The following is a 27,865-nucleotide window of genomic DNA, read 5'->3' on the forward strand; positions in this document are numbered from 1 at the left end:
TTACTATTCCAACTCCAGTCTGCGCAGCAGTAGGGAAGGTGTTGGATTTTAAATGCAACACCTTCTGACCCCTCCGCAAGTCGTTGTCCCAACTTGCAGAGTAATGGTATGCGTTGTTACAACGCGGTCGTTGTAACGACCGAGTTCTAAATGCATGCGGTGTTACTGATTAGTGGTAAACAATGTTTACCTAGGGAAAGTGTTGGATTGCGGAGGGGTAGAAATTAAAATTCCCACTCCAGTCAGTTCAAAATTAAAAACAAACAAAATATCAACAACGAAAAAATTCAAAAACAAAATAAATAAAACATATACAAACAAGTTACAAATTAAAATGCAAATATATTTATTAATAAAAATTATAAAAGTAAAAAACATGTACTGTTAAATACATATGACAAATACCTACAGATATTATATTAAATAAAATAAAAAAATAATTTTCAAACAAATAAATATTTTTAATTTAAACTTATCTAGAAACAAAAACATTATTACATATATTTATTTTTTATTTCCTACCCTATGACACCAAACAATTCACAACCCACATCTATATTTAAAAAAATGTACTTTCATAATTAACATAATTAATTATCAATTAAGGAAATAGTATTAATTACAAAACAAATGAAAACATAAAAATGAATTAAGTCCCCACACTTTACCCCTATAATCCCCACAACCCACAGCTAAAATTAAACTGTAAAAAAAATTATTACACAATTAAAATGTATTTTCAAAAAAAACAAATATTATTTAACAACTAATTATAAAGTAAGTAACATTCATTTGCTCCCCACCCTTTACCCCTATAAAACCAAAACCCACACACAAAAAGATTAAACAATTACCCTAATAAATCATGAATGAATTATTTAGTAATAAAGGCCAACTAATTATTAATTAATTAAACACAATTTCCATACTTAATTTTCAATTAATAATTAACATTAATTAACAACTAACTATTAATTAACTAAAAATAAAGTACTTCCCACCCTTTACCCCATGAACCCCACAACCCACAGCTAAAAAATGTACAAAATTACCATAATACATTTTCAATTAATTAATTAAATTATTATTATTAAGTAACAACTACGTATTAATTAATTATAATTAAATTACTTCTCACCCTATTCCCCTATAAACCAACAACCCGCTATGGAACTGAAAAACGCAAAATGTAATTAAAATTAAATTGATACCTTCAAAAAATGTAACACATTTATTAAAAAACATAAACAATACTTATATAAAAAATGCATTACATACATATAAAATATACACTAAAATAGATAACACCAATGAAACAACTGTATTTTTGCAAATAATATTAATGACTATATTTTTAAAAACAATAGTTCTTACCTTAAAATCTATATTCTTGACCAGGATATTCTTGCTGTCGATATATCTGTGTCACGATATTTACAACTCAATATTTGTGTAAGTCGCATTTCCTAACTCAATATTGTGTCTGATTATCCCTATCACATATGTTCAGGGTGTTCTAGGGTTCGGAGGCTCTCAGGTCTTCAGCTAATTTCAAACTCATCTCAACCTTTTCCTGTGAATTTCACTTGCAGTAACCCATTCAACCAACTCTCAATAGTCAGGGGACTAACACTTTTTAGACCCCATGTTGTTCCTTTAGGTCTGGTCCACTCATTTTGTTTGACATTTTTCTACACGGATCCCAAGCAACTATTTTACGCCGGAGTAGGAACAGTCCCAGTTTAAGGAGTATCTGTCAGCAATCTCGCATTGGATGAATCAAAGCACACTTTGGGCCTCATTATGATATTAGTCAGACGAGCATGTGACCAATATCATTTCGGGAGTGGAACCGCCCAACAAGTAGTTGGAAGTTCCACTCCCGATAATATGATTTGACCGCCATTACAGAGGTCAGAAACATAGCCTTTACCATTGAGGCTTGTTCTTCGACCCAGAAAAAGGCTGAAGTGCATAGATGTTTTGGGGGGCACCACATGTGCCTCTAGGCCACACAGCAGAGGCTTATGGTGCATGGGGGCCCTGCAGGGGCCCCCAAAATGCCTTCCCAACAGCCTTTCCATGTCTGAAAGGCCGACATGGAAAAGCTGTCGGAAAGTAACATTGTACGGATTAGATCTCTGACCAAGGCCAAGACGGGATCCTTGATTCAGTCGGAGGCGGCAGTCAGTCCCTCCAACGACATCGCTCCGACCGCTGGCATCGTAATCCGGTGGTCAGAGCGATGCCTTGAATGTTGATGGACTGCCACCAAAGGCCTCACTGTGGCGGTCCATGTGACATCCGAATATGGCCATATGTCTTAATCCTTCTAAAACCAAGATTCTTGTCTTTAGTACAGCTTCAGCTTAGGTTTTCCACAAGTGAACTTCAGATTCAGGTTGTAAACATCCACGATTCCTGTGCCCTTTGCTTTGTGATCACCTTTGACAAGGCTTAACTTTTTATAATCATATTTATAAATTCATCTCCATTTGTTTCTTTTTTGCTAAATCTTCTTGAAAAGAGTCTGTCTTTTTTGCAGTTTCTGCCTGTGAAATGGTTGTAGAAGCCGTCATTGTATCATGCCTTGACTATTACAACTCTTTACTTCTTTGTCTTCCTACGTATCATGTACACTGTCTTTAGATCATTCTGACTTGACTGCTCATCTTGTTCTTGTTCAGAAGACCACTGTCTTCTCTTACCACTTACACTCCCTAATTGGTTATCATTTTGACAAACATTTTTTCAAGTTGCTCTCTCTTCATCAGACTGGACCTGTGTAAAACGAAAACTTGTGCAGTTCACCATGAGCCTTCAAGACGTCGACATCTTGTCTGTGTCATCTTCTACACATCTCCAGAATCAAAAGAGATAGACTAATAGGCAACTCTTTTTCACTTCACTGCCAAGGCTTGTTTTTATCTTCTCTTCTCCCTCTCCTCTGGCATGTCTCCTACCATGTTTCTCAAACCTCTTAAAACCATTCTTTTTATGCTGGAGGTTTGGATAACCATGCATTTGGAAATTATAAATTAATTAATTACAAATAATGGAGCTAGCATATGTGTTCTTTCACAAGCACACAAAATATTCACAAACTTTGAAGCCTGGCCAGGTTGAGTCAAATTCCGCTCTGTGTTTTTGCGCACACTTACTTCTATATGTTTATGTTTAGCTGTATAGTGCACACTAAAGAGCTTTGCTTCTTCTAGGTCCCTCTGTGGGCAGCAACATTGAAACATGAGAGGTGTGACATCCATTCTTTATAATAGGTGTTTGGGTAGTGTTGGACTTTGCCCTCTCTGCAGGATCACCCCCAAACATTTTGCCTTCACCCCTCCTGTTTTCTGAATTTCGTGTTGTGTTGGCATTGGGGTCCGTGCACTTTACAACTGCTAACCAGCGCTGAAGTGCTTGTACTCTCCCCTTTAAACATGGTGAAATTGGCCTACACCTAATTGACATAGTTAATTTACTTATAAATCCCTAGCAAATAGTACTACATGTACCTAGGGCTCATACATTAGATGATGCTAGTGGGTCTGCAGCACTCGTTGTGCAACCCACTAAAGTAGCACTTTTTAACTTGTCTAAGGTCTTCCATTGCAGCTTGCAGTACAGTTTTAAACTGACATTTCGACCTGGCAAAATAAACCTTTTGCTAGGCCTAATCCTTCCTGTTTTGGTCTCAGCTGTAGACAGCATGCATGCGGTGTCTCAAAGAGAGAAGGGCTGTAGCTGCTGTTGTGTGCTTCAGCCTGCCCTTAGACTTGCCATTTGCTGGCTCCCACATCTCTCCATTGTTCCTTCACCCCATTGGTCCATGGCATGCATGCATCATGCCTCTGCCTGACTCGAGTGCAGAAACCAAGTACTGCTAAATATACACAGCAGCCATTTTATCGCAGTTTTTGGAACTACTTTTTTTTACTTCGGTACGATGCCACGGACTTGCTCACAGCAGTCATTTTATCGCAATTTTTGAAACTACTTTTTTTTACTTCGGTACGATGCCACGGACTTGCTCAGCACCGGCACGGGGTTTCATTTCTTTCATCGCATTTTGAATCAAGAGTGATTGTAGAAGCCTAATAAAGAGATACCAGTCTGTCTGCACATATGATAAAAGAGAAAATGTATTACATGACAAGCTACAAATCAATAATACGCACAGCACAGAGACAGACAGCAAAGTGACTGAATGTTAAAGAAGGAAGCGTCTTCCAAAGCCTTTTATTGGTGCAAAGCGCAAAGGAAAAATGTAATTATTTGTGCAATATATGTTCAGTAAAAGTGTAGGGTTATGACATTTCATAAGAAGTTAAGCAAAAGGGGCAGCTTCTGACCATCAGTAGCGTCAGCATCTTACACAAGTAGAGAACACTAGCCCAATCAGTAGAGGCCAACACTGCATGATCCCTGCATGGTCTGAGGAGATGTGACTGTTGCCACCCACATATTCTCTGCTCGTGACATCTTGGAACTTCCCAAGCTAATGCAATGGACCAGCAATGGCAATTTCTACAGATGTGATTTGCAACATCTGTTCTAGTGAAGGACACGTAGAATGCACCACTTCCAAATATGATTTCCCCAAGCGCTTGTGGCTAAGCTACCATCATGTTATGAATGTGGTTCTTGAACAAGCCGTGCGTTACGAGAGCAGTTTACTTTCAGCAATCAGAGAAACATATATCTAATTCTTTTGTGACAATGTGTATAAACCTAAAGGTAGATATTTGGTTTCAAATTATAAAAGCGGGTTCCACATGATTAAGCTATTTCCTTAGACCGACATGATGGGTGAGATAAAGGCGAGCCTCAAACCTGCTTTTCTCATTCACAAGTAGACAGCTCTTGCGCCTAGACTACAGCTCATCTCAAAACACCACGCCCCCTCCTTGTACCTTGAAAGATGTGTAACTTCTAATGGTTCCATTGTAAATTGCAGAAACCAAAGGGAATGATGGACGGAGTGTTGAACATTGCAAGCACTCACCCCCAGTCAACTGATCTGGGTTTAATCCATCACCGTTCTTTAGCCCACTCTGCCACCCCAGTTCAAACATGGCCATATGCAAATCAGTCTGACCCTGTGCCTCATGGGAACAGTCCAGCCCGAACTGTCAAGCCATGTCTTCCCTGGACCGGAAACAAGCTTCCTAGGACCGGTTTCTGGCATTTCAGCCATCTTCAGCCAGGCTTTTGCTTTGTTCGCCATAAGTTGGCAGGGTATGCTCAGACGTGAGTCCCTTGCTCACTTTGCCACTGGAGTCACGCAAGCCTGGCTGAAGACGGCTGAAATGCCAGAAACCGGTCCTAGGAACCTTATTCAGTCTGTAAAGATTGTGGTAGATATTTATGCCCAACCTCTTCTAAAGATCGCCAGCTGCCACAAAGCAGGCCCACACCGCTTGACTCCAGACAAACATCTCCAACTATGTAATGTTCAATCTATCAGTTTTAATAAAAAGGAAAGCATCCCTCTCTCTAAAACTGGTAACCTGAGCTCACCGCTCTCTGGTGAGTGAGCGAGAAGTCAGATCTTTTCTTTGATACTTGCAAAGATCACACAACTTGTGAAGAGTGTTTTAGAAAAGAACTTGGGGGCATATCAACAACGATCAGCGATAAATATCGCTGAGCTCGCTTAGCGCGATTTTAACGCCAGCAATCACCGGATTTGATCGCCGAGATGTCGCGTTATTTACAACGCTTATCTCCACGGCGATGAAAAATCCGGCGATAGCTGCGAAATGCAGGTTTATCGCTGTGAATCCAGCAATAAACCTGCATCGATGGGGAATCCTTAGTCATAGGGACATGTGGATTGAGCCGTCCCTTCCACCTCCCATGTAAAAGATGGTCAAGTCAGGATTTTCTCAGACGTAAAATACCGGCGATAACCGCGGTTAGCGCAACTTTTAATATCGCTATATGTGTCCTGGGCGGGCTTGTTAATACCGCGAAGGACAGATAGCGTTATTCTTAATGTTGTTTTGCTAGGGAACGCCTACTTTGCATCTCATTAGAGATGCGATGCAAGGTGTAAGGAAAACTGGTACTAAGACAAGAAAACACGCGCTGGCGTGTCCTTGCTGATCATGCGATGCCATTATCACCGCTTTTCGGCCGAAAACGGCCGCTAAAGCTGCAATGATAGGCTTGATAATATGCCCCGTGGAGCACGAGAGAGAAGCACATCAGTGGTTATTGAGTGGATGTATGTCCAGACACCTGAGTAAAGTTTGTATACTTTATTGTAACTTAACATTGTGTATCCTGCTTATAAAACATTTTTAGCCTTTGACAGTATTTTAAAACTGCTTTAAAGACATTTGTAAAAAGGCAACAGAGGAATGTTGATGCAGGTCACAGTTCACCCCTGTGTCACCAGTGCCACTGATGCTTCCTTGATGTACCTGAAGACTAAATATCCCTTTCTTTGCGTGCTTTTACAATGCTAATAGCACTGTAATCTATGACGTCATACAAGCACTGCACTTTCCGATTATTAATGTGATGCTCCTCTATGACGAAACCAGATTCCGTGAGGGCGTCCCTCAGAAAACCCTCATCAACGGAGAGATGAGGGAACCTCACATCACCCACCATGTAAAACGTTGCCTCAAGGCCTGTAGTCATTATAAGGTGTCCTCCACATTTCAACAGTGAAGACAGATTTTTCAACCCATCGCAGAAGGTCTCCTTGTCTTTGGCGAAGAACTCCAGAGAGTGCACCAGGAGCAGACAGTCGGCCTGGGGCAGGACAGTTGGAAACAATGGGTCCCTTCTGTCGATTTCACATTTGCAAAAGCGTTTGATCTTTCGTTGTACCATGTTCTGCTTCTCAATCCATGATTCGCTAAAAACAAACATATAACATGATTAACACGTATTTAATTATTGACAAACATCTTTTTTGTAGCATCATGGTTGTTATTCAAAACTAACAAGGGAGCATGTTTACAAGCCCCTAGTGCCACGGAAGGGTCACTTTTTCCAACGCTCCGGTGGTGCTCTATGCAACGCCATATTTACAAGGCCGCGCTAAGCCACTTTGCATGGCTTAACACAGCCTTGCAGATAGGCCCTCTGCAATGCAGTTTACTTATGCAAAATAGCGAGCAGTGGGTGTTGCCGTGGGCATTCCCAGCAACACACAGGGGGTTTTGATACTGCTCCAGATATACAAGGGTCTGTAAATCCGAGGCAGCGCCAAAAACGAACGCCTTTCAATAGGAGGTGTAAATGTGGCGCTACAAGACAAAATCATTTTATTTCTCCTCATTTCTTGCTCTTTCTATCTGTGCTGCATTCTGCAGCACATACAAGGATCACGCCATTAATGATTGTTTTTGTGCCGAACGCGTCCTTGCTCCGTGGAGTGTTGGTGCTAGTCAGCTTGTGTAGTGCAAAAAGGGAGGTGAGCACAGGGATATACCATATGCTTGCTAATATGGTGCACCCCTGCATTTTGAAAATGACACAGCTCAGCGCAGCACAATTACTTGTGGCACTGCGCCATTTTCATGTAAATATGCCCCCAGGACTTATAGAATGTTTCAAGAGGCATCTGCTGTACACTTTAAATATCACACACTTCTATAGATGCCAAGTTGTAACCTTGATTTCTGAAAGCAGTGTAGATGTCCTGAAGAAGGATTCTGCAGAAACTTTCAAATGTGGGATATGCGTAGCTGAAGCAGCAGTAGCAACAGAATACATCACTGTGCATTATCAGAGTGTAAGGGCACACTACTTTACTGCATTATTAGAGGTTAACAGTAAACTGAATCACTGTGCATTATCAGAGTGTAAGGGCACACTGCTTTACTGCATTATTAGAGGTTAACAGTAAACTGAATCACTGTGTATTATCAGAGTGTAAGGGCACACTGCTTTACTGCATTATTAGAGGTTAACAGTAAACTGAATCACTGTGTATTATCAGAGTGTAAGGGCACACTGCTTTACTGCATTATTAGAGGCTAACAGTAAACTGAATCACTGTGCATTATCAGAGTGTAAGGGCACACAGCTTTACTGCATTATTAGAGGTTAACAGTAAACTGAATCACTGTGCATTATCAGAGTGTAAGGGCACACTGCTTTACTGCATTATTAGAGGCTAACAGTAAACTGAATCACTGTGCATTATCAGAGTGTAAGGCCACACTGCTTTACTGCATTATTAGAGGCTAACAGTAAACTGAATCACTGTGTATTATCAGAGTGTAAGGGCACACTGCTTTACTGCATTATTAGAGGTTAACAGTAAACTGAATCACTGTGCATTATCAGAGTGTAAGGGCAGACTGCTTTACTGCATTATTAGACGTTAACAGTAAACTGAATCACTGTGCATTATTAGAGTGTAAGGGCACACTGCTTTACTGCATGATTACAGGGTAACAGTAAACTGAATCACTGTGCATTATCAGAGTGTAAGGGCACACTGCTTTACTGCATTATTAGACGTTAACAGTAAACTGAGTCACTGTGCATTATCAGAGTGTAAGGGCACACTGCTTTACTGCATGATTAGAGGGTAACAGTAAACAGAATCACTGTGCATTATTAGAGTGTAAGGGCACACTGCTTTACTGCATTATTAGAGGGTAACAGTAAACTGAATCACTATGCATTATTTATAAGAGTGTAAGGGCACACTGCTTTACTGCATTATTAGAGGTTAACAGTAAACTGAATCACTGTGCATTATCAGAGTGTAAGGCACCCTGCTTTACTGCATTATTAGAGGTTAACAGTAAACTGAATCACTGTTCATTATCAGAGTGTAAGGGCACGCTGCTTTACTGCATTATTAGAGGCTAACAGTAAACTGAATCACTGTGCATTATCAGAGTGTAAGGGCACACTGCTTTACTGCATTATTAGAGGTTAACAGTAAACTGAATCACTGTGTATTATCAGAGTGTAAGGGCACACTGCTTTACTGCATTATTAGAGGTTAACAGTAAACTGAATCACTGTGCATTATCAGAGTGTAAGGGCAGACTGCTTTACTGCATTATTAGAGGGTAACAGTAAACTGAATCACTGTGCATTATCAGAGTGTAAGGGCAGACCGCTTTACTGCATTATTAGAGGTTAACAGTAAACTGAATCACTGTGTATTATCAGAGTGTAAGGGCACACTGCTTTACTGCATTATTAGAGGTTAACAGTAAACTGAATCACTGTGCATTATCAGAGTGTAAGGGCACACTGCATTACTGCATTATTAGAGGGTAACAGTAAACTGAATCACTGTGCATTATCAGAGTGTAAGGGCACACTGCTTTACAGCATTATTAGAGGTTAACAGTAAACTGAATCACTGTGTATTATCAGAGTGTAAGGGCACACTGCTTTACTGCATTATTAGAGGTTAACAGTAAACTGAATCACTGTGCATTATCAGAGTGTACTGGCAGACTGCTTTACTGCATTATTAGAGGCTAACAGTAAACTGAATCACTGTGCATTATCAGAGTGTAAGGGCACACTGCTTTACTGCATTATTAGAGGCTAACAGTAAACTGAATCCCTGTGCATTATCAGAGTGTAAGGGCACATTGCTTTACTGCATTGTTAGAGGCTAACAGTAAACTGAATCACTGTGTATTATCAGAGTGTAAGGGCACACTGCTTTACTGCATTATTAGAGACTATCAGTGAACTGAATCACTGTGCATTATCAGAGTGTAAGGGCACACTGCTTTACTGCATTATTAGAGGTTAACAGTAAACTGAATCACTGTGCATTATCAGAGTGTAAGGGCACACTGCTTTACTGCATTATTAGAGGTTAACAGTAAACTGAGTCACTGTGTATTATCAGAGTGTGAGGGCACACTGCTTTACTGCATTATGAGAGGCTAACAGTAAACTGAATCACTGTGCATTATCAGAGTGTAAGGGCAGACTGCTTTACTGCATTATTAGAGGCTAACAGTAAACTGAATCACTGTGCATTATCAGAGTGTAAGGGCACACTGCTTTACTGCATTATTAGACGTTAACAGTAAACTGAATCACTGTGCATTATCAGAGTGTTAGGGCACACTGCTTTACTGCATGATTAGAGGGTAACAGTAAACTGAATCACTGTGCATTATCAGAGTGTAAGGGCACACTGCTTTACTGCATTATTAGAGGGTAACAGTAAACTGAATCACTGTGCATTATCAGAGTGTAAGGGTACACTGCTTTACTGCATTATTAGAGGTTAACAGTAAACTGAATCACTGTGCATTATCAGAGTGTAAGGCACCCTGCTTTACTGCATTATTAGAGGTTAACAGTAAACTGAATCGCTGTGCATTATCAGAGTGTAAGGGCACACTGCTTTACTGCATTATTAGAGGCTAACAGTAAACTGAATCACTGTGCATTATCAGAGTGTAAGGGCACACTGCTTTACTGCATTATTAGCGGTTAACAGTAAACTGAATCACTGTGTATTATCAGAGTGTAAGGGCACACCGCTTTACTGAATTATTAGAGGTTAACAGTTAACTGAATCACTGTGCATTATCAGAGTGTAAGGGCAGACTGCTTTACTGCATTATTAGAGGGTAACAGTAAACTGAATCACTGTGCATTATCAGAGTGTAAGGTGAGACTGATTTACTGCATTACTAGAGGTTAACAGTAAACTGAATCACTGTGTATTATCAGAGTGTAAGGGCACACTGCTTTACTGCATTATTAGAGGTTAACAGTAAACTGAATCACTGTGCATTATCAGAGTGTAAGGGCACACTGCTTTACTGCATCATTAGAGGGTAACAGTAAACTGAATCACTGTGCATTCTCAGAGTGTAAGGGCACGCTGTTTTACTGCATTATTAGAGGTTGACAGTAAATTGAATCACTGTGTATTATAAGAGTGTAAGGGCACACTGCTTTACTGCATTATTAGAGGTTAACAGTAAACTGAATCACTGTGCATTATCAGAGTGTAAGGGCACACTGTTTTACTGCATTATTGGAGGTTAACAGTAAACTGAATCACTGTGTATTATCAGAGTGTAAGAGCAGACTGCTTTACTGCATTATTAGAGGTTAACAGTAAACTGAATCACTGTGCATTATCAGAGTGTACTGGCAGACTGCTTTACTGCATTATTAGAGGCTAACAGTAAACTGAATCACTGTGCATTATCAGAGTGTAAGGGCACACTGCTTTACTGCATTGTTAGAGGCTAACAGTAAACTGAATCCCTGTGCATTATCAGAGTGTAAGGGCACATTGCTTTACTGCATTGTTAGAGGCTAACAGTAAACTGAATCACTGTGTATTATCAGAGTGTAAGGGCACACTGCGTTACTGCATTATTAGAGGCTATCAGTAAACTGAATCACTTTGCATTATCAGAGTGTAAGGGCACACTGCTTTACTGCATTATTAGAGGTTAACAGTAAACTGAATCACTGTGCATTATCAGAGTGTAAGGGCACACTGCTTTACTGCATTATTAGAGGTTAACAGTAAACTGAATCACTGTGTATTATCAGAGTGTAAGGGCACACTGCTTTACTGCATTATTAGAGGCTAACAGTAAACTGAATCACTGTGCATTATCAGAGTGTAAGGGCAGACCGCTTTACTGCATTATTAGAGGCTAACAGTAAACTGAATCACTGTGCATTATCAGAGTGTACGGGCCCACTGCTTTACTGCATTATTAGAGGCTAACAGTAAACTGAATCACTGTGCATTATCAGAGTGTACGGGCCCACTGCTTTACTGCATTATTAGAGGCTAACAGTAAACTGAATCACTGTGCATTATCAGAGTGTAAGGGCACACTGCTTTACTGCATTATTAGAGGTTAACAGTAAACTGAATCACTGTGCATTATCAGAGTGTGAGGACACACTGCTTTGCTGCATTATTAGAAGGTAACAGTAAACTGAATCACTGTGCATTATCAGAGCGTAAGGGCACACTGCTTTACTGCATTATTAGAGGTTAACAGTAAACTGAATCACTGTGTATTATCAGAGTGTAAGGTCACACTGCTTTACTGCATTATTAGAGGCTAACAGTAAACTGAATCACTGTGCATTATCAGAGTGTAAGGGCAGACTGCTTTACTGCATTATTAGAGGGTAACAGTAAACTGAATCGCTGTGCATTATCAGAGTGTAAGGGCACACTGCTTTACTGCATTATTAGAGGCTAACAGTAAACTGAATCACTGTGCATTATCAGAGTGTAAGGGCACACTGCTTTACTGCATTATTAGAGGCTAACAGTAAACTGAATCACTGTGCATTATCAGAGTGTAAGGGCACACTGCTTTACTGCATCATTAGAGGGTAACAGTAAATTGAATCACTGTGCATTATCAGAGTGTAAGGGCACACTGCTTTACTGCATTATTAGCGGTTAACAGTAAACTGAATCACTGTGTATTATCAGAGTGTAAGGGCACACTGCTTTACTGCATTATTAGAGGTTAACAGTAAACTGAACCACTGTGCATTATCAGAGTGTAAGGGCACACTGCTTTACTGCATTATTGGAGGTTAACAGTAAACTGAATCACTGTGTATTATCAGAGTGTAAGGGCAGACTGCTTTACTGCATTATTAGAGGTTAACAGTAAACTGAATCACTGTGCATTATCAGAGCGTAAGTGCACACTGCTTTACTGCATTATTAGACGTTAACAGTAAACTGAATCACTGTGCATTATCAGAGTGTAAGGGCACACTGCTTTACTGCATTATTAGAGGCTAACAGTAAACTGAATCACTGTGTATTATCAGAGTGTAAGGCACCCTGCTTTACTGCATTATTAGAGGTTAACAGTAAACTGAATCACTGTGCATTATCAGAGTGTAAGGGCACACTGCTTTACTGCATTATTAGAGGCTAACAGTAAACTGAATCACTGTGCATTATCAGAGTGTAAGGGCAGACTGCTTTACTGCATTATTAGAGGGTAACAGTAAACTGAATCGCTGTGCATTATCAGAGTGTACGGGCACACTGCTTTACTGAATTATTAGAGGCTAACAGTAAACTGAATAACTGTGCATTATCAGAGTGTAAGGGCACACTGCTTTACTGCATTATTAGAGGTTAACAGTAAACTGAATCACTGTGCATTATCAGAGTGTAAGGGCACACTGCTTTACTGCATTATTGGAGGTTAACAGTAAACTGAATCACTGTGTATTATCAGAGTGTAAGGGCAGACTGCTTTACTGCATTATTAGAGGTTAACAGTAAACTGAATCACTGTGCATTATCAGAGTGTACTGGCAGACTGCTTTACTGCATTATTAGAGGCTAACAGTAAACTGAATCACTGTGCATTATCAGAGTGTAAGGGCAGACTGCTTTACTGCATTATTAGAGGCTAACAGTAAACTGAATCACTGTGCATTATCAGAGTGTAAGGGCACACTGCTTTACTGCATTATTAGAGGCTAACAGTAAACTGAATCACTGTGCATTATCAGAGTGTAAGGGCACACTGCTTTACTGCATCATTAGAGGCTAACAGTAAACTGAATCACTGTGCATTATCAGAGTGTAAGGGCACACTGCTTTACTGCATTATTCGAGGTTAACAGTAAACTGAATCACTGTGTATTATCAGAGTGTAAGGGCACACTGCTTTACTGCATTATTAGAGGTTAACAGTAAACTGAATCACTGTGCATTATCAGAGTGTAAGGGCACACTGCTTTACTGCATTATTGGAGGTTAACAGTAAACTGAATCACTGTGTATTATCAAAGTGTAAGGGCAGACTGCTTTACTGCATTATTAGAGGTTAACAGTAAACTGAACCACTGTGCATTATCAGAGTGTAAGGGCACACTGCTTTACTGCATTATTAGAGGTTAACAGTAAACTGAATCACTGTGTATTATCAGAGTGTAAGGGCACACTGCTTTACTGCATTATCAGAGGATAACAGTAAACTGAATCACTGTGCATTATCAGAGTGTAAGGGCACACTGCTTTACTGCATTATTAGAGGTTAACAGTAAACTGAATCACTGTGCATTATCAGAGTGTAAGGGCACACTGCTTTGCTGCATTATTAGAGGGTATCAGTAAACTGAATCACTGTGCATTATCAGAGCGTAAGGGCACACTGCTTTACTGCATTATTAGAGGTTAACAGTAAACTGAATCACTGTGTATTATCAGAGTGTAAGGTCACACTGCTTTACTGCATTATTAGAGGCTAACAGTAAACTGAATCACTGTGCATTATCAGAGTGTAAGGGCAGACTGCTTTACTGCAGTATTAGAGGCTAACAGTAAACTGAATCACTGTGCATTATCAGAGTGTAAGGGCACACTGCTTTACTGCATTATTAGAGGCTAACAGTAAACTGAATCACTGTGCATTATCAGAGTGTAAGGGCTGACTGCTTTACTGCATTATTAGAGGGTAACAGTAAACTGAATCACTGTGCATTATCAGAGTGTACGGGCACACTTCTTTACTGCATTATTAGAGGCTAACAGTAAACTAAATCACTGTGCATTATCAGAGTGTAAGGGCAGACTGCTTTACTGCATTATTAGAGGGTAACAGTAAACTGGATCACTGTGCATTATCAGAGTGTACGGGCACACTGCTTTACTGCATTATTAGAGGCTAACAGTAAACTGAATCACTGTGCATTATCAGAGTATAAGGGCACACTGCTTTACTGCATTATTAGAGGCTAACAGTAAACTGAATCCCTGTGCATTATCAGAGTGTGAGGGCACATTGCTTTACTGCATTGTTAGAGGCTAACAGTAAACTGAATCACTGTGTATTATCAGAGTGTAAGGGCACAGTGCTTTACTGCATTATTAGAGACTATCAGTGAACTAAATCACTGTGCATTATCAGAGTGTAAGGGCAGACTGCTTTACTGCATTATTAGAGGTTAACAGTAAACTGAATCACTGTGCATTATCAGAGTGTACTGGCAGACTGCTTTACTGCATTATTAGAGGCTAACAGTAAACTGAATCACAGTGCATTATCAGAGTGTAAGGGCACACTGGTTTACTGCATTGTTAGAGGCTAACAGTAAACTGAATCCCTGTGCATTATCAGAGTGTAAGGGCACATTGCTTTACTGCATTGTTAGAGGCTAACAGTAAACTGAATCACTATGTATTATCAGAGTGTAAGGGCACACTGCGTTACTGCATTATTAGAGGCTATCAGTAAACTGAATCACTTTGCATTATCAGAGTGTTAGTTCACACTGCTTTACTGCATTATTAGAGGTTAACAGTAAACTGAATCACTGTGCATTATCAGAGTGTAAGGGCACACTGCTTTACTGCATTATTAGAGGTTAACAGTAAACTGAATCACTGTGTATTATCAGAGTGTAAGGGCACACTGCTTTACTGCATTATTAGAGGCTAACAGTAAACTGAATCACTGTGCATTATCAGAGTGTAAGGGCAGACTGCTTTACTGCATTATTAGAGGCTAACAGTAAACTGAATCACTGTGCATTATCAGAGTGTACGGGCCCACTGCTTTACTGCATTATTAGAGGCTAACAGTAAACTGAATCACTGTGCATTATCAGAGTGTGCGGGCCCACTGCTTTACTGCATTATTAGAGGCTAACAGTAAACTGAATCACTGTGCATTATCAGAGTGTAAGGGCACACTGCTTTACTGCATTATTAGAGGTTAACAGTAAACTGAATCACTGTGCATTATCAGAGTGTGAGGACACACTGCTTTGCTGCATTATTAGAAGGTAACAGTAAACTGAATCACTGTGCATTATCAGAGCGTAAGGGCACACTGCTTTACTGCATTATTAGAGGTTAACAGTAAACTGAATCACTGTGTATTATCAGAGTGTAAGGTCACACTGCTTTACTGCATTATTAGAGGCTAACAGTAAACTGAATCACTGTGCATTATCAGAGTGTAAGGGCAGACTGCTTTACTGCATTATTAGAGGGTAACAGTAAACTGAATCACTGTGCATTATCAGAGTGTAAGGGCACACTGCTTTACTGCATTATTAGAGGCTAACAGTAAACTGAATCACTGTGCATTATCAGAGTGTAAGGGCACACTGCTTTACTGCATTATTAGAGGCTAACAGTAAACTGAATCACTGTGCATTATCAGAGTGTAAGGGCACACTGCTTTACTGCATCATTAGAGGGTAACAGTAAATTGAATCACTGTGCATTATCAGAGTGTAAGGGCACACTGCTTTACTGCATTATTAGCGGTTAACAGTAAACTGAATCACTGTGTATTATCAGAGTGTAAGGGCACACTGCTTTACTGCATTAATAGAGGTTAACAGTAAACTGAATCACTGTGCATTATCAGAATGTAAGGGCACACTGCTTTACTGCATTATTGGAGGTTAACAGTAAACTGAATCACTGTGTATTATCAGAGTGTAAGGGCAGACTGCTTTACTGCATTATTAGAGGTTAACAGTAAACTGAATCACTGTGCATTATCAGAGCGTAAGTGCACACTGCTTTACTGCATTATTAGAGGCTAACAGTAAACTGAATCACTGTGTATTATCAGAGTGTAAGGCACCCTGCTTTACTGCATTATTAGAGGTTAACAGTAAACTGAATCACTGTGCATTATCAGAGTGTAAGGGCACACTGCTTTACTGCATTATTAGAGGCTAACAGTAAACTGAATCACTGTGCATTATCAGAGTGTAAGGGCAGACTGCTTTACTGCATTATTAGAGGGTAACAGTAAACTGAATCGCTGTGCATTATCAGAGTGTACGGGCACACTGCTTTACTGAATTATTAGAGGCTAACAGTAAACTGAATAACTGTGCATTATCAGAGTGTAAGGGCACACTGCTTTACTGCATTATTAGAGGTTAACAGTAAACTGAATCACTGTGCATTATCAGAGTGTAAGGGCACACTGCTTTACTGCATTATTGGAGGTTAACAGTAAACTGAATCACTGTGTATTATCAGAGTGTAAGGGCACACTGCTTTACTGCATTATTAGAGGTTAACAGTAAACTGAATCACTGTGCATTATCAGAGTGTAAGGGCACACTGCTTTACTGCATTATTGGAGGTTAACAGTAAACTGAATCACTGTGTATTATCAAAGTGTAAGGGCAGACTGCTTTACTGCATTATTAGAGGTTAACAGTAAACTGAACCACTGTGCATTATCAGAGTGTAAGGGCAGACTGCTTTACTGCATTATTAGAGGCTAACAGTAAACTGAATCACTGTGCATTATCAGAGTGTAAGGGCACACTGCTTTACTGCATTATTAGAGACTAACAGTAAACTGAATCACGGTGCATTATCAGAGTGTAAGGGCACACTGCTTTACTGCATCATTAGAGGATAACAGTAAACTGAATCACTGTGCATTATCAGAGTGTAAGGGCACACTGCTTTACTGCATTATTAGAGGTTAACAGTAAACTGAATCACTGTGTATTATCAGAGTGTAAGGGCACACTGCTTTACTGCATTATTAGAGGTTAACAGTAAACTGAATCACTGTGCATTATCAGAGTGTAAGGGCACACTGCTTTACTGCATTATTGGAGGTTAACAGTAAACTGAATCACTGTGTATTATCAAAGTGTAAGGGCAGACTGCTTTACTGCATTATTAGAGGTTAACAGTAAACTAAACCACTGTGCATTATCAGAGTGTAAGGGCACACTGCGTTACTGCATTATTAGAGGTTAACAGTAAACTGAATCACTGTGTATTATCAGAGTGTAAGGGCACACTGCTTTACTGCATTACTAGAGGCTAACAGTAAACTGAATCACTGTGCATTATCAGAGTGTAAGGGCACACTGCTTTACTGCATTATTAGAGGTTAACAGTAAACTGAATCACTGTGCATTATCAGAGTGTAAGGGCACACTGCTTTGCTGCATTATTAGAGGGTATCAGTAAACTGAATCACTGTGCATTATCAGAGCGTAAGGGCACACTGCTTTACTGCATTATTAGAGGTTAACAGTAAACTGAATCACTGTGTATTATCAGAGTGTAAGGTCACACTGCTTTACTGCATTATTAGAGGCTAACAGTAAACTGAATCACTGTGTATTATCAGAGTGTAAGGCACCCTGCTTTACTGCATTATTAGAGGTTAACAGTAAACTGAATCACTGTGCATTATCAGAGTGTAAGGGCACACTGCTTTACTGCATTATTAGAGGCTAACAGTAAACTGAATCACTGTGCATTATCAGAGTGTAAGGGCAGACTGCTTTACTGCATTATTAGAGGGTAACAGTAAACTGAATCGCTGTGCATTATCAGAGTGTACGGGCACACTGCTTTACTGAATTATTAGAGGCTAACAGTAAACTGAATAACTGTGCATTATCAGAGTGTAAGGGCACACTGCTTTACTGCATTATTAGAGGTTAACAGTAAACTGAATCACTGTGCATTATCAGAGTGTAAGGGCACACTGCTTTACTGCATTATTGGAGGTTAACAGTAAACTGAATCACTGTGTATTATCAGAGTGTAAGGGCAGACTGCTTTACTGCATTATTAGAGGTTAACAGTAAACTGAATCACTGTGCATTATCAGAGTGTACTGGCAGACTGCTTTACTGCATTATTAGAGGCTAACAGTAAACTGAATCACTGTGCATTATCAGAGTGTAAGGGCAGACTGCTTTACTGCATTATTAGAGGCTAACAGTAAACTGAATCACTGTGCATTATCAGAGTGTAAGGGCACACTGCTTTACTGCATTATTAGAGGCTAACAGTAAACTGAATCACTGTGCATTATCAGAGTGTAAGGGCACACTGCTTTACTGCATCATTAGAGGCTAACAGTAAACTGAATCACTGTGCATTATCAGAGTGTAAGGGCACACTGCTTTACTGCATTATTCGAGGTTAACAGTAAACTGAATCACTGTGTATTATCAGAGTGTAAGGGCACACTGCTTTACTGCATTATTAGAGGTTAACAGTAAACTGAATCACTGTGCATTATCAGAGTGTAAGGGCACACTGCTTTACTGCATTATTGGAGGTTAACAGTAAACTGAATCACTGTGTATTATCAAAGTGTAAGGGCAGACTGCTTTACTGCATTATTAGAGGTTAACAGTAAACTGAACCACTGTGCATTATCAGAGTGTAAGGGCACACTGCTTTACTGCATTATTAGAGGTTAACAGTAAACTGAATCACTGTGTATTATCAGAGTGTAAGGGCACACTGCTTTACTGCATTATCAGAGGATAACAGTAAACTGAATCACTGTGCATTATCAGAGTGTAAGGGCACACTGCTTTACTGCATTATTAGAGGTTAACAGTAAACTGAATCACTGTGCATTATCAGAGTGTAAGGGCACACTGCTTTGCTGCATTATTAGAGGGTATCAGTAAACTGAATCACTGTGCATTATCAGAGCGTAAGGGCACACTGCTTTACTGCATTATTAGAGGTTAACAGTAAACTGAATCACTGTGTATTATCAGAGTGTAAGGTCACACTGCTTTACTGCATTATTAGAGGCTAACAGTAAACTGAATCACTGTGCATTATCAGAGTGTAAGGGCAGACTGCTTTACTGCAGTATTAGAGGCTAACAGTAAACTGAATCACTGTGCATTATCAGAGTGTAAGGGCACACTGCTTTACTGCATTATTAGAGGCTAACAGTAAACTGAATCACTGTGCATTATCAGAGTGTAAGGGCTGACTGCTTTACTGCATTATTAGAGGGTAACAGTAAACTGAATCACTGTGCATTATCAGAGTGTACGGGCACACTTCTTTACTGCATTATTAGAGGCTAACAGTAAACTAAATCACTGTGCATTATCAGAGTGTAAGGGCAGACTGCTTTACTGCATTATTAGAGGGTAACAGTAAACTGGATCACTGTGCATTATCAGAGTGTACGGGCACACTGCTTTACTGCATTATTAGAGGCTAACAGTAAACTGAATCACTGTGCATTATCAGAGTATAAGGGCACACTGCTTTACTGCATTATTAGAGGCTAACAGTAAACTGAATCCCTGTGCATTATCAGAGTGTGAGGGCACATTGCTTTACTGCATTGTTAGAGGCTAACAGTAAACTGAATCACTGTGTATTATCAGAGTGTAAGGGCACAGTGCTTTACTGCATTATTAGAGACTATCAGTGAACTAAATCACTGTGCATTATCAGAGTGTAAGGGCAGACTGCTTTACTGCATTATTAGAGGTTAACAGTAAACTGAATCACTGTGCATTATCAGAGTGTACTGGCAGACTGCTTTACTGCATTATTAGAGGCTAACAGTAAACTGAATCACAGTGCATTATCAGAGTGTAAGGGCACACTGCTTTACTGCATTGTTAGAGGCTAACAGTAAACTGAATCCCTGTGCATTATCAGAGTGTAAGGGCACATTGCTTTACTGCATTGTTAGAGGCTAACAGTAAACTGAATCACTATGTATTATCAGAGTGTAAGGGCACACTGCGTTACTGCATTATTAGAGGCTATCAGTAAACTGAATCACTTTGCATTATCAGAGTGTTAGTTCACACTGCTTTACTGCATTATTAGAGGTTAACAGTAAACTGAATCACTGTGCATTATCAGAGTGTAAGGGCACACTGCTTTACTGCATTATTAGAGGTTAACAGTAAACTGAATCACTGTGTATTATCAGAGTGTAAGGGCACACTGCTTTACTGCATTATTAGAGGCTAACAGTAAACTGAATCACTGTGCATTATCAGAGTGTAAGGGCAGACTGCTTTACTGCATTATTAGAGGCTAACAGTAAACTGAATCACTGTGCATTATCAGAGTGTACGGGCCCACTGCTTTACTGCATTATTAGAGGCTAACAGTAAACTGAATCACTGTGCATTATCAGAGTGTGCGGGCCCACTGCTTTACTGCATTATTAGAGGCTAACAGTAAACTGAATCACTGTGCATTATCAGAGTGTAAGGGCACACTGCTTTACTGCATTATTAGAGGTTAACAGTAAACTGAATCACTGTGCATTATCAGAGTGTGAGGACACACTGCTTTGCTGCATTATTAGAAGGTAACAGTAAACTGAATCACTGTGCATTATCAGAGCGTAAGGGCACACTGCTTTACTGCATTATTAGAGGTTAACAGTAAACTGAATCACTGTGTATTATCAGAGTGTAAGGTCACACTGCTTTACTGCATTATTAGAGGCTAACAGTAAACTGAATCACTGTGCATTATCAGAGTGTAAGGGCAGACTGCTTTACTGCATTATTAGAGGGTAACAGTAAACTGAATCACTGTGCATTATCAGAGTGTAAGGGCACACTGCTTTACTGCATTATTAGAGGCTAACAGTAAACTGAATCACTGTGCATTATCAGAGTGTAAGGGCACACTGCTTTACTGCATTATTAGAGGCTAACAGTAAACTGAATCACTGTGCATTATCAGAGTGTAAGGGCACACTGCTTTACTGCATCATTAGAGGGTAACAGTAAATTGAATCACTGTGCATTATCAGAGTGTAAGGGCACACTGCTTTACTGCATTATTAGCGGTTAACAGTAAACTGAATCACTGTGTATTATCAGAGTGTAAGGGCACACTGCTTTACTGCATTAATAGAGGTTAACAGTAAACTGAATCACTGTGCATTATCAGAATGTAAGGGCACACTGCTTTACTGCATTATTGGAGGTTAACAGTAAACTGAATCACTGTGTATTATCAGAGTGTAAGGGCAGACTGCTTTACTGCATTGTTAGAGGCTAACAGTAAACTGAATCACTGTGCATTATCAGAGTGTAAGGGCACACTGCTTTACTGCATTATTAGAGGTTAACAGTAAACTGAATCACTGTGCATTATCAGAGTGTAAGGGCACACTGCTTTGCTGCATTATTAGAGGTTAACAGTAAACTGAATCACTGTGCATTATCAGAGCGTAAGTGCACACTGCTTTACTGCATTATTAGAGGCTAACAGTAAACTGAATCACTGTGTATTATCAGAGTGTAAGGCACCCTGCTTTACTGCATTATTAGAGGTTAACAGTAAACTGAATCACTGTGCATTATCAGAGTGTAAGGGCACACTGCTTTACTGCATTATTAGAGGCTAACAGTAAACTGAATCACTGTGCATTATCAGAGTGTAAGGGCAGACTGCTTTACTGCATTATTAGAGGGTAACAGTAAACTGAATCGCTGTGCATTATCAGAGTGTACGGGCACACTGCTTTACTGAATTATTAGAGGCTAACAGTAAACTGAATAACTGTGCATTATCAGAGTGTAAGGGCACACTGCTTTACTGCATTATTAGAGGTTAACAGTAAACTGAATCACTGTGCATTATCAGAGTGTAAGGGCACACTGCTTTACTGCATTATTGGAGGTTAACAGTAAACTGAATCACTGTGTATTATCAGAGTGTAAGGGCACACTGCTTTACTGCATTATTAGAGGTTAACAGTAAACTGAATCACTGTGCATTATCAGAGTGTAAGGGCACACTGCTTTACTGCATTATTGGAGGTTAACAGTAAACTGAATCACTGTGTATTATCAAAGTGTAAGGGCAGACTGCTTTACTGCATTATTAGAGGTTAACAGTAAACTGAACCACTGTGCATTATCAGAGTGTAAGGGCAGACTGCTTTACTGCATTATTAGAGGCTAACAGTAAACTGAATCACTGTGCATTATCAGAGTGTAAGGGCACACTGCTTTACTGCATTATTAGAGACTAACAGTAAACTGAATCACGGTGCATTATCAGAGTGTAAGGGCACACTGCTTTACTGCATCATTAGAGGATAACAGTAAACTGAATCACTGTGCATTATCAGAGTGTAAGGGCACACTGCTTTACTGCATTATTAGAGGTTAACAGTAAACTGAATCACTGTGTATTATCAGAGTGTAAGGGCACACTGCTTTACTGCATTATTAGAGGTTAACAGTAAACTGAATCACTGTGCATTATCAGAGTGTAAGGGCACACTGCTTTACTGCATTATTGGAGGTTAACAGTAAACTGAATCACTGTGTATTATCAAAGTGTAAGGGCAGACTGCTTTACTGCATTATTAGAGGTTAACAGTAAACTAAACCACTGTGCATTATCAGAGTGTAAGGGCACACTGCGTTACTGCATTATTAGAGGTTAACAGTAAACTAAATCACTGTGTATTATCAGAGTGTAAGGGCACACTGCTTTACTGCATTACTAGAGGCTAACAGTAAACTGAATCACTGTGCATTATCAGAGTGTAAGGGCACACTGCTTTACTGCATTATTAGAGGTTAACAGTAAACTGAATCACTGTGCATTATCAGAGTGTAAGGGCACACTGCTTTGCTGCATTATTAGAGGGTATCAGTAAACTGAATCACTGTGCATTATCAGAGCGTAAGGGCACACTGCTTTACTGCATTATTAGAGGTTAACAGTAAACTGAATCACTGTGTATTATCAGAGTGTAAGGTCACACTGCTTTACTGCATTATTAGAGGCTAACAGTAAACTGAATCACTGTGCATTATCAGAGTGTAAGGGCAGACTGCTTTACTGCAGTATTAGAGGCTAACAGTAAACTGAATCACTGTGCATTATCAGAGTGTAAGGGCACACTGCTTTACTGCATTATTAGAGGCTAACAGTAAACTGAATCACTGTGCATTATCAGAGTGTAAGGGCCGACTGCTTTACTGCATTATTAGAGGGTAACAGTAAACTGAATCACTGTGCATTATCAGAGTGTACGGGCACACTGCTTTACTGCATTATTAGAGGCTAACAGTAAACTAAATCACTGTGCATTATCAGAGTGTAAGGGCAGACTGCTTTACTGCATTATTAGAGGGTAACAGTAAACTGAATCACTGTGCATTATCAGAGTGTACGGGCACACTGCTTTACTGCATTATTAGAGGCTCACAGTAAACTGAATCACTGTGCATTATCAGAGTGTAAGGGCACACTGCTTTACTGCATTATTAGAGGCTAACAGTAAACTGAATCCCTGTGCATTATCAGAGTGTGAGGGCACATTGCTTTACTGCATTGTTAGAGGCTAACAGTAAACTGAATCACTGTGTATTATCAGAGTGTAAGGGCACAGTGCTTTACTGCATTATTAGAGACTATCAGTGAACTAAATCACTGTGCATTATCAGAGTGTAAGGGCACACTGCTTTACTGCATTATTAGAGGTTAACAGTAAACTGAATCACTGTGCATTATCAGAGTGTAAGGGCACACTGCTTTACTGCATTATTAGAGGTTAACAGTAAACTGAGTCACTGTGTATTATCAGAGTGTAAGGGCACACTGCTTTACTGCATTATGAGAGGCTAACAGTAAACTGAATCACTGTGCATTATCAGAGTGTAAGGGCAGACTGCTTTACTGCATTATTAGAGGCTAACAGTAAACTGTATCACTGTGCATTATCAGAGTATAAGGGCACACTGCTTTACTGCATTATTAGACGTTAACAGTAAACTGAATCACTGTGCATTATCAGAGTGTAAGGGCACACTGCTTTACTGCATGATTAGAGGGTAACAGTAAACTGAATCACTGTGCATTATCAGAGTGTAAGGGCACCCTGCGTTACTGCATTATTAGAGGTTAACAGTAAACTGAATCACTGTGCATTATCAGAGTGTAACAGCACACTGCTTTCCTGCATTATTAGAGGCTAACAGTAAACTGAATCACTGTGCATTATCAGAGTGTAAGGGCACACTGCTTTACTGCATTATTAGAGGTTAACAGTAAACTGAATCACTGTGCATTATCAGAGTGTAAGGGCAGACTGCTTTACTGCATTATTAGACGGTAACAGTAAACTGAATCACTGTGCATTATCAGAGTGTAAGGGCAGACTGCTTTACTGCATTATTAGAGGTTAACAGTAAACTGAATCACTGTGTATTATCAGAGTGTAAGGGCAGACTGCTTTACTGCATTATTAGACGGTAACAGTAAACTGAATCACTGTGCATTATCAGAGTGTAAGGGCAGACTGCTTTACTGCATTATTAGAGGTTAACAGTAAACTGAATCACTGTGTATTATCAGAGTGTAAGGGCAGACTGCTTTACTGCATTATTAGACGGTAACAGTAAACTGAATCACTGTGCATTATCAGAGTGTAAGGGCAGACTGCTTTACTGCATTATTAGAGGTTAACAGTAAACTGAATCACTGTGTATTATCAGAGTGTAAGTGCACACTGCTTTACTGCATTAATAGAGGTTAACAGTAAACTGAATCACTGTGCATTATCAGAGTGTAAGGGCACACTGCTTTACTGCATCATTAGAGGGTAACAGTAAACTGAATCACTGTGCATTATCAGAGTGTAAGGGCACACTGTTTTACTGCATTATTAGAGGTTAACAGTAAACTGAATCACTGTGCATTATCAGAGTGTAAGGGCACACTGCTTTACTGCATTATTAGAGGCTAACAGTAAACTGAATCACTGTGCATTATCAGAGTGTAAGGGCAGACTGCTTTACTGCATTATTAGAGGGTAACAGTAAACTGAATCGCTGTGCATTATCAGAGTGTACGGGCACACTGCTTTACTGAATTATTAGAGGCTAACAGTAAACTGAATAACTGTGCATTATCAGAGTGTAAGGGCACACTGCTTTACTGCATTATTAGAGGTTAACAGTAAACTGAATCACTGTGCATTATCAGAGTGTAAGGGCACACTGCTTTACTGCATTATTGGAGGTTAACAGTAAACTGAATCACTGTGTATTATCAGAGTGTAAGGGCACACTGCTTTACTGCATTATTAGAGGTTAACAGTAAACTGAATCACTGTGCATTATCAGAGTGTAAGGGCACACTGCTTTACTGCATTATTGGAGGTTAACAGTAAACTGAATCACTGTGTATTATCAAAGTGTAAGGGCAGACTGCTTTACTGCATTATTAGAGGTTAACAGTAAACTGAACCACTGTGCATTATCAGAGTGTAAGGGCAGACTGCTTTACTGCATTATTAGAGGCTAACAGTAAACTGAATCACTGTGCATTATCAGAGTGTAAGGGCACACTGCTTTACTGCATTATTAGAGACTAACAGTAAACTGAATCACGGTGCATTATCAGAGTGTAAGGGCACACTGCTTTACTGCATCATTAGAGGCTAACAGTAAACTGAATCACTGTGCATTATCAGAGTGTAAGGGCACACTGCTTTACTGCATTATTAGAGGTTAACAGTAAACTGAATCACTGTGTATTATCAAAGTGTAAGGGCACACTGCTTTACTGCATTATTAGAGGTTAACAGTAAACTGAATCACTGTGCATTATCAGAGTGTAAGGGCACACTGCTTTACTGCATTATTGGAGGTTAACAGTAAACTGAATCACTGTGTATTATCAAAGTGTAAGGGCAGACTGCTTTACTGCATTATTAGAGGTTAACAGTAAACTAAACCACTGTGCATTATCAGAGTGTAAGGGCACACTGCGTTACTGCATTATTAGAGGTTAACAGTAAACTGAATCACTGTGTATTATCAGAGTGTAAGGGCACACTGCTTTACTGCATTACTAGAGGCTAACAGTAAACTGAATCACTGTGCATTATCAGAGTGTAAGGGCACACTGCTTTACTGCATTATTAGAGGTTAACAGTAAACTGAATCACTGTGCATTATCAGAGTGTAAGGGCACACTGCTTTGCTGCATTATTAGAGGGTATCAGTAAACTGAATCACTGTGCATTATCAGAGCGTAAGGGCACACTGCTTTACTGCATTATTAGAGGTTAACAGTAAACTGAATCACTGTGTATTATCAGAGTGTAAGGTCACACTGCTTTACTGCATTATTAGAGGCTAACAGTAAACTGAATCACTGTGCATTATCAGAGTGTAAGGGCAGACTGCTTTACTGCAGTATTAGAGGCTAACAGTAAACTGAATCACTGTGCATTATCAGAGTGTAAGGGCACACTGCTTTACTGCATTATTAGAGGCTAACAGTAAACTGAATCACTGTGCATTATCAGAGTGTAAGGGCACACTGCTTTACTGCATTATTAGAGGGTAACAGTAAACTGAATCACTGGGCATTATCAGAGTGTACGGGCACACTGCTTTACTGCATTATTAGAGGCTAACAGTAAACTAAATCACTGTGCATTATCAGAGTGTAAGGGCAGACTGCTTTACTGCATTATTAGAGGGTAACAGTAAACTGAATCACTGTGCATTATCAGAGTGTACGGGCACACTGCTTTACTGCATTATTAGAGGCTAACAGTAAACTGAATCACTGTGCATTATCAGAGTGTAAGGGCACACTGCTTTACTGCATTATTAGAGGCTAACAGTAAACTGAATCCCTGTGCATTATCAGAGTGTGAGGGCACATTGCTTTACTGCATTGTTAGAGGCTAACAGTAAACTGAATCACTGTGTATTATCAGAGTGTAAGGGCACAGTGCTTTACTGCATTATTAGAGACTATCAGTGAACTAAATCACTGTGCATTATCAGAGTGTAAGGGCACACTGCTTTACTGCATTATTAGAGGTTAACAGTAAACTGAATCACTGTGCATTATCAGAGTGTAAGGGCACACTGCTTTACTGCATTATTAGAGGTTAACAGTAAACTGAGTCACTGTGTATTATCAGAGTGTAAGGGCACACTGCTTTACTGCATTATGAGAGGCTAACAGTAAACTGAATCACTGTGCATTATAAGAGTGTAAGGGCAGACTGCTTTACTGCATTATTAGAGGCTAACAGTAAACTGAATCACTGTGCATTATCAGAGTATAAGGGCACACTGCTTTACTGCA

General features: G+C 39.7%; 1 protein-coding gene across 1 annotated transcript in view; it reads right to left on the reverse strand.

The window, feature by feature from the left end:
* Positions 1-6,435: 6,435 nt before the first annotated feature.
* The window catches only part of LOC146829851 (indolethylamine N-methyltransferase-like), a 154,437-nt gene continuing 133,007 nt past the window's right edge, over positions 6,436-27,865 (reverse strand). Inside the window, exon 3 of the mRNA XM_085606739.1 lies at positions 6,436-6,871. Within this exon, the coding sequence (XP_085462865.1) occupies positions 6,436-6,871 (436 nt within the window). The remainder of the gene's footprint in view (positions 6,872-27,865) is intronic.

The sequence above is a fragment of the Triturus cristatus genome, chromosome 5_2 (assembly GCF_964204655.1).
Source record: "Triturus cristatus chromosome 5_2, aTriCri1.1, whole genome shotgun sequence".
NCBI classification, from domain to species: Eukaryota; Metazoa; Chordata; class Amphibia; order Caudata; family Salamandridae; genus Triturus; species Triturus cristatus.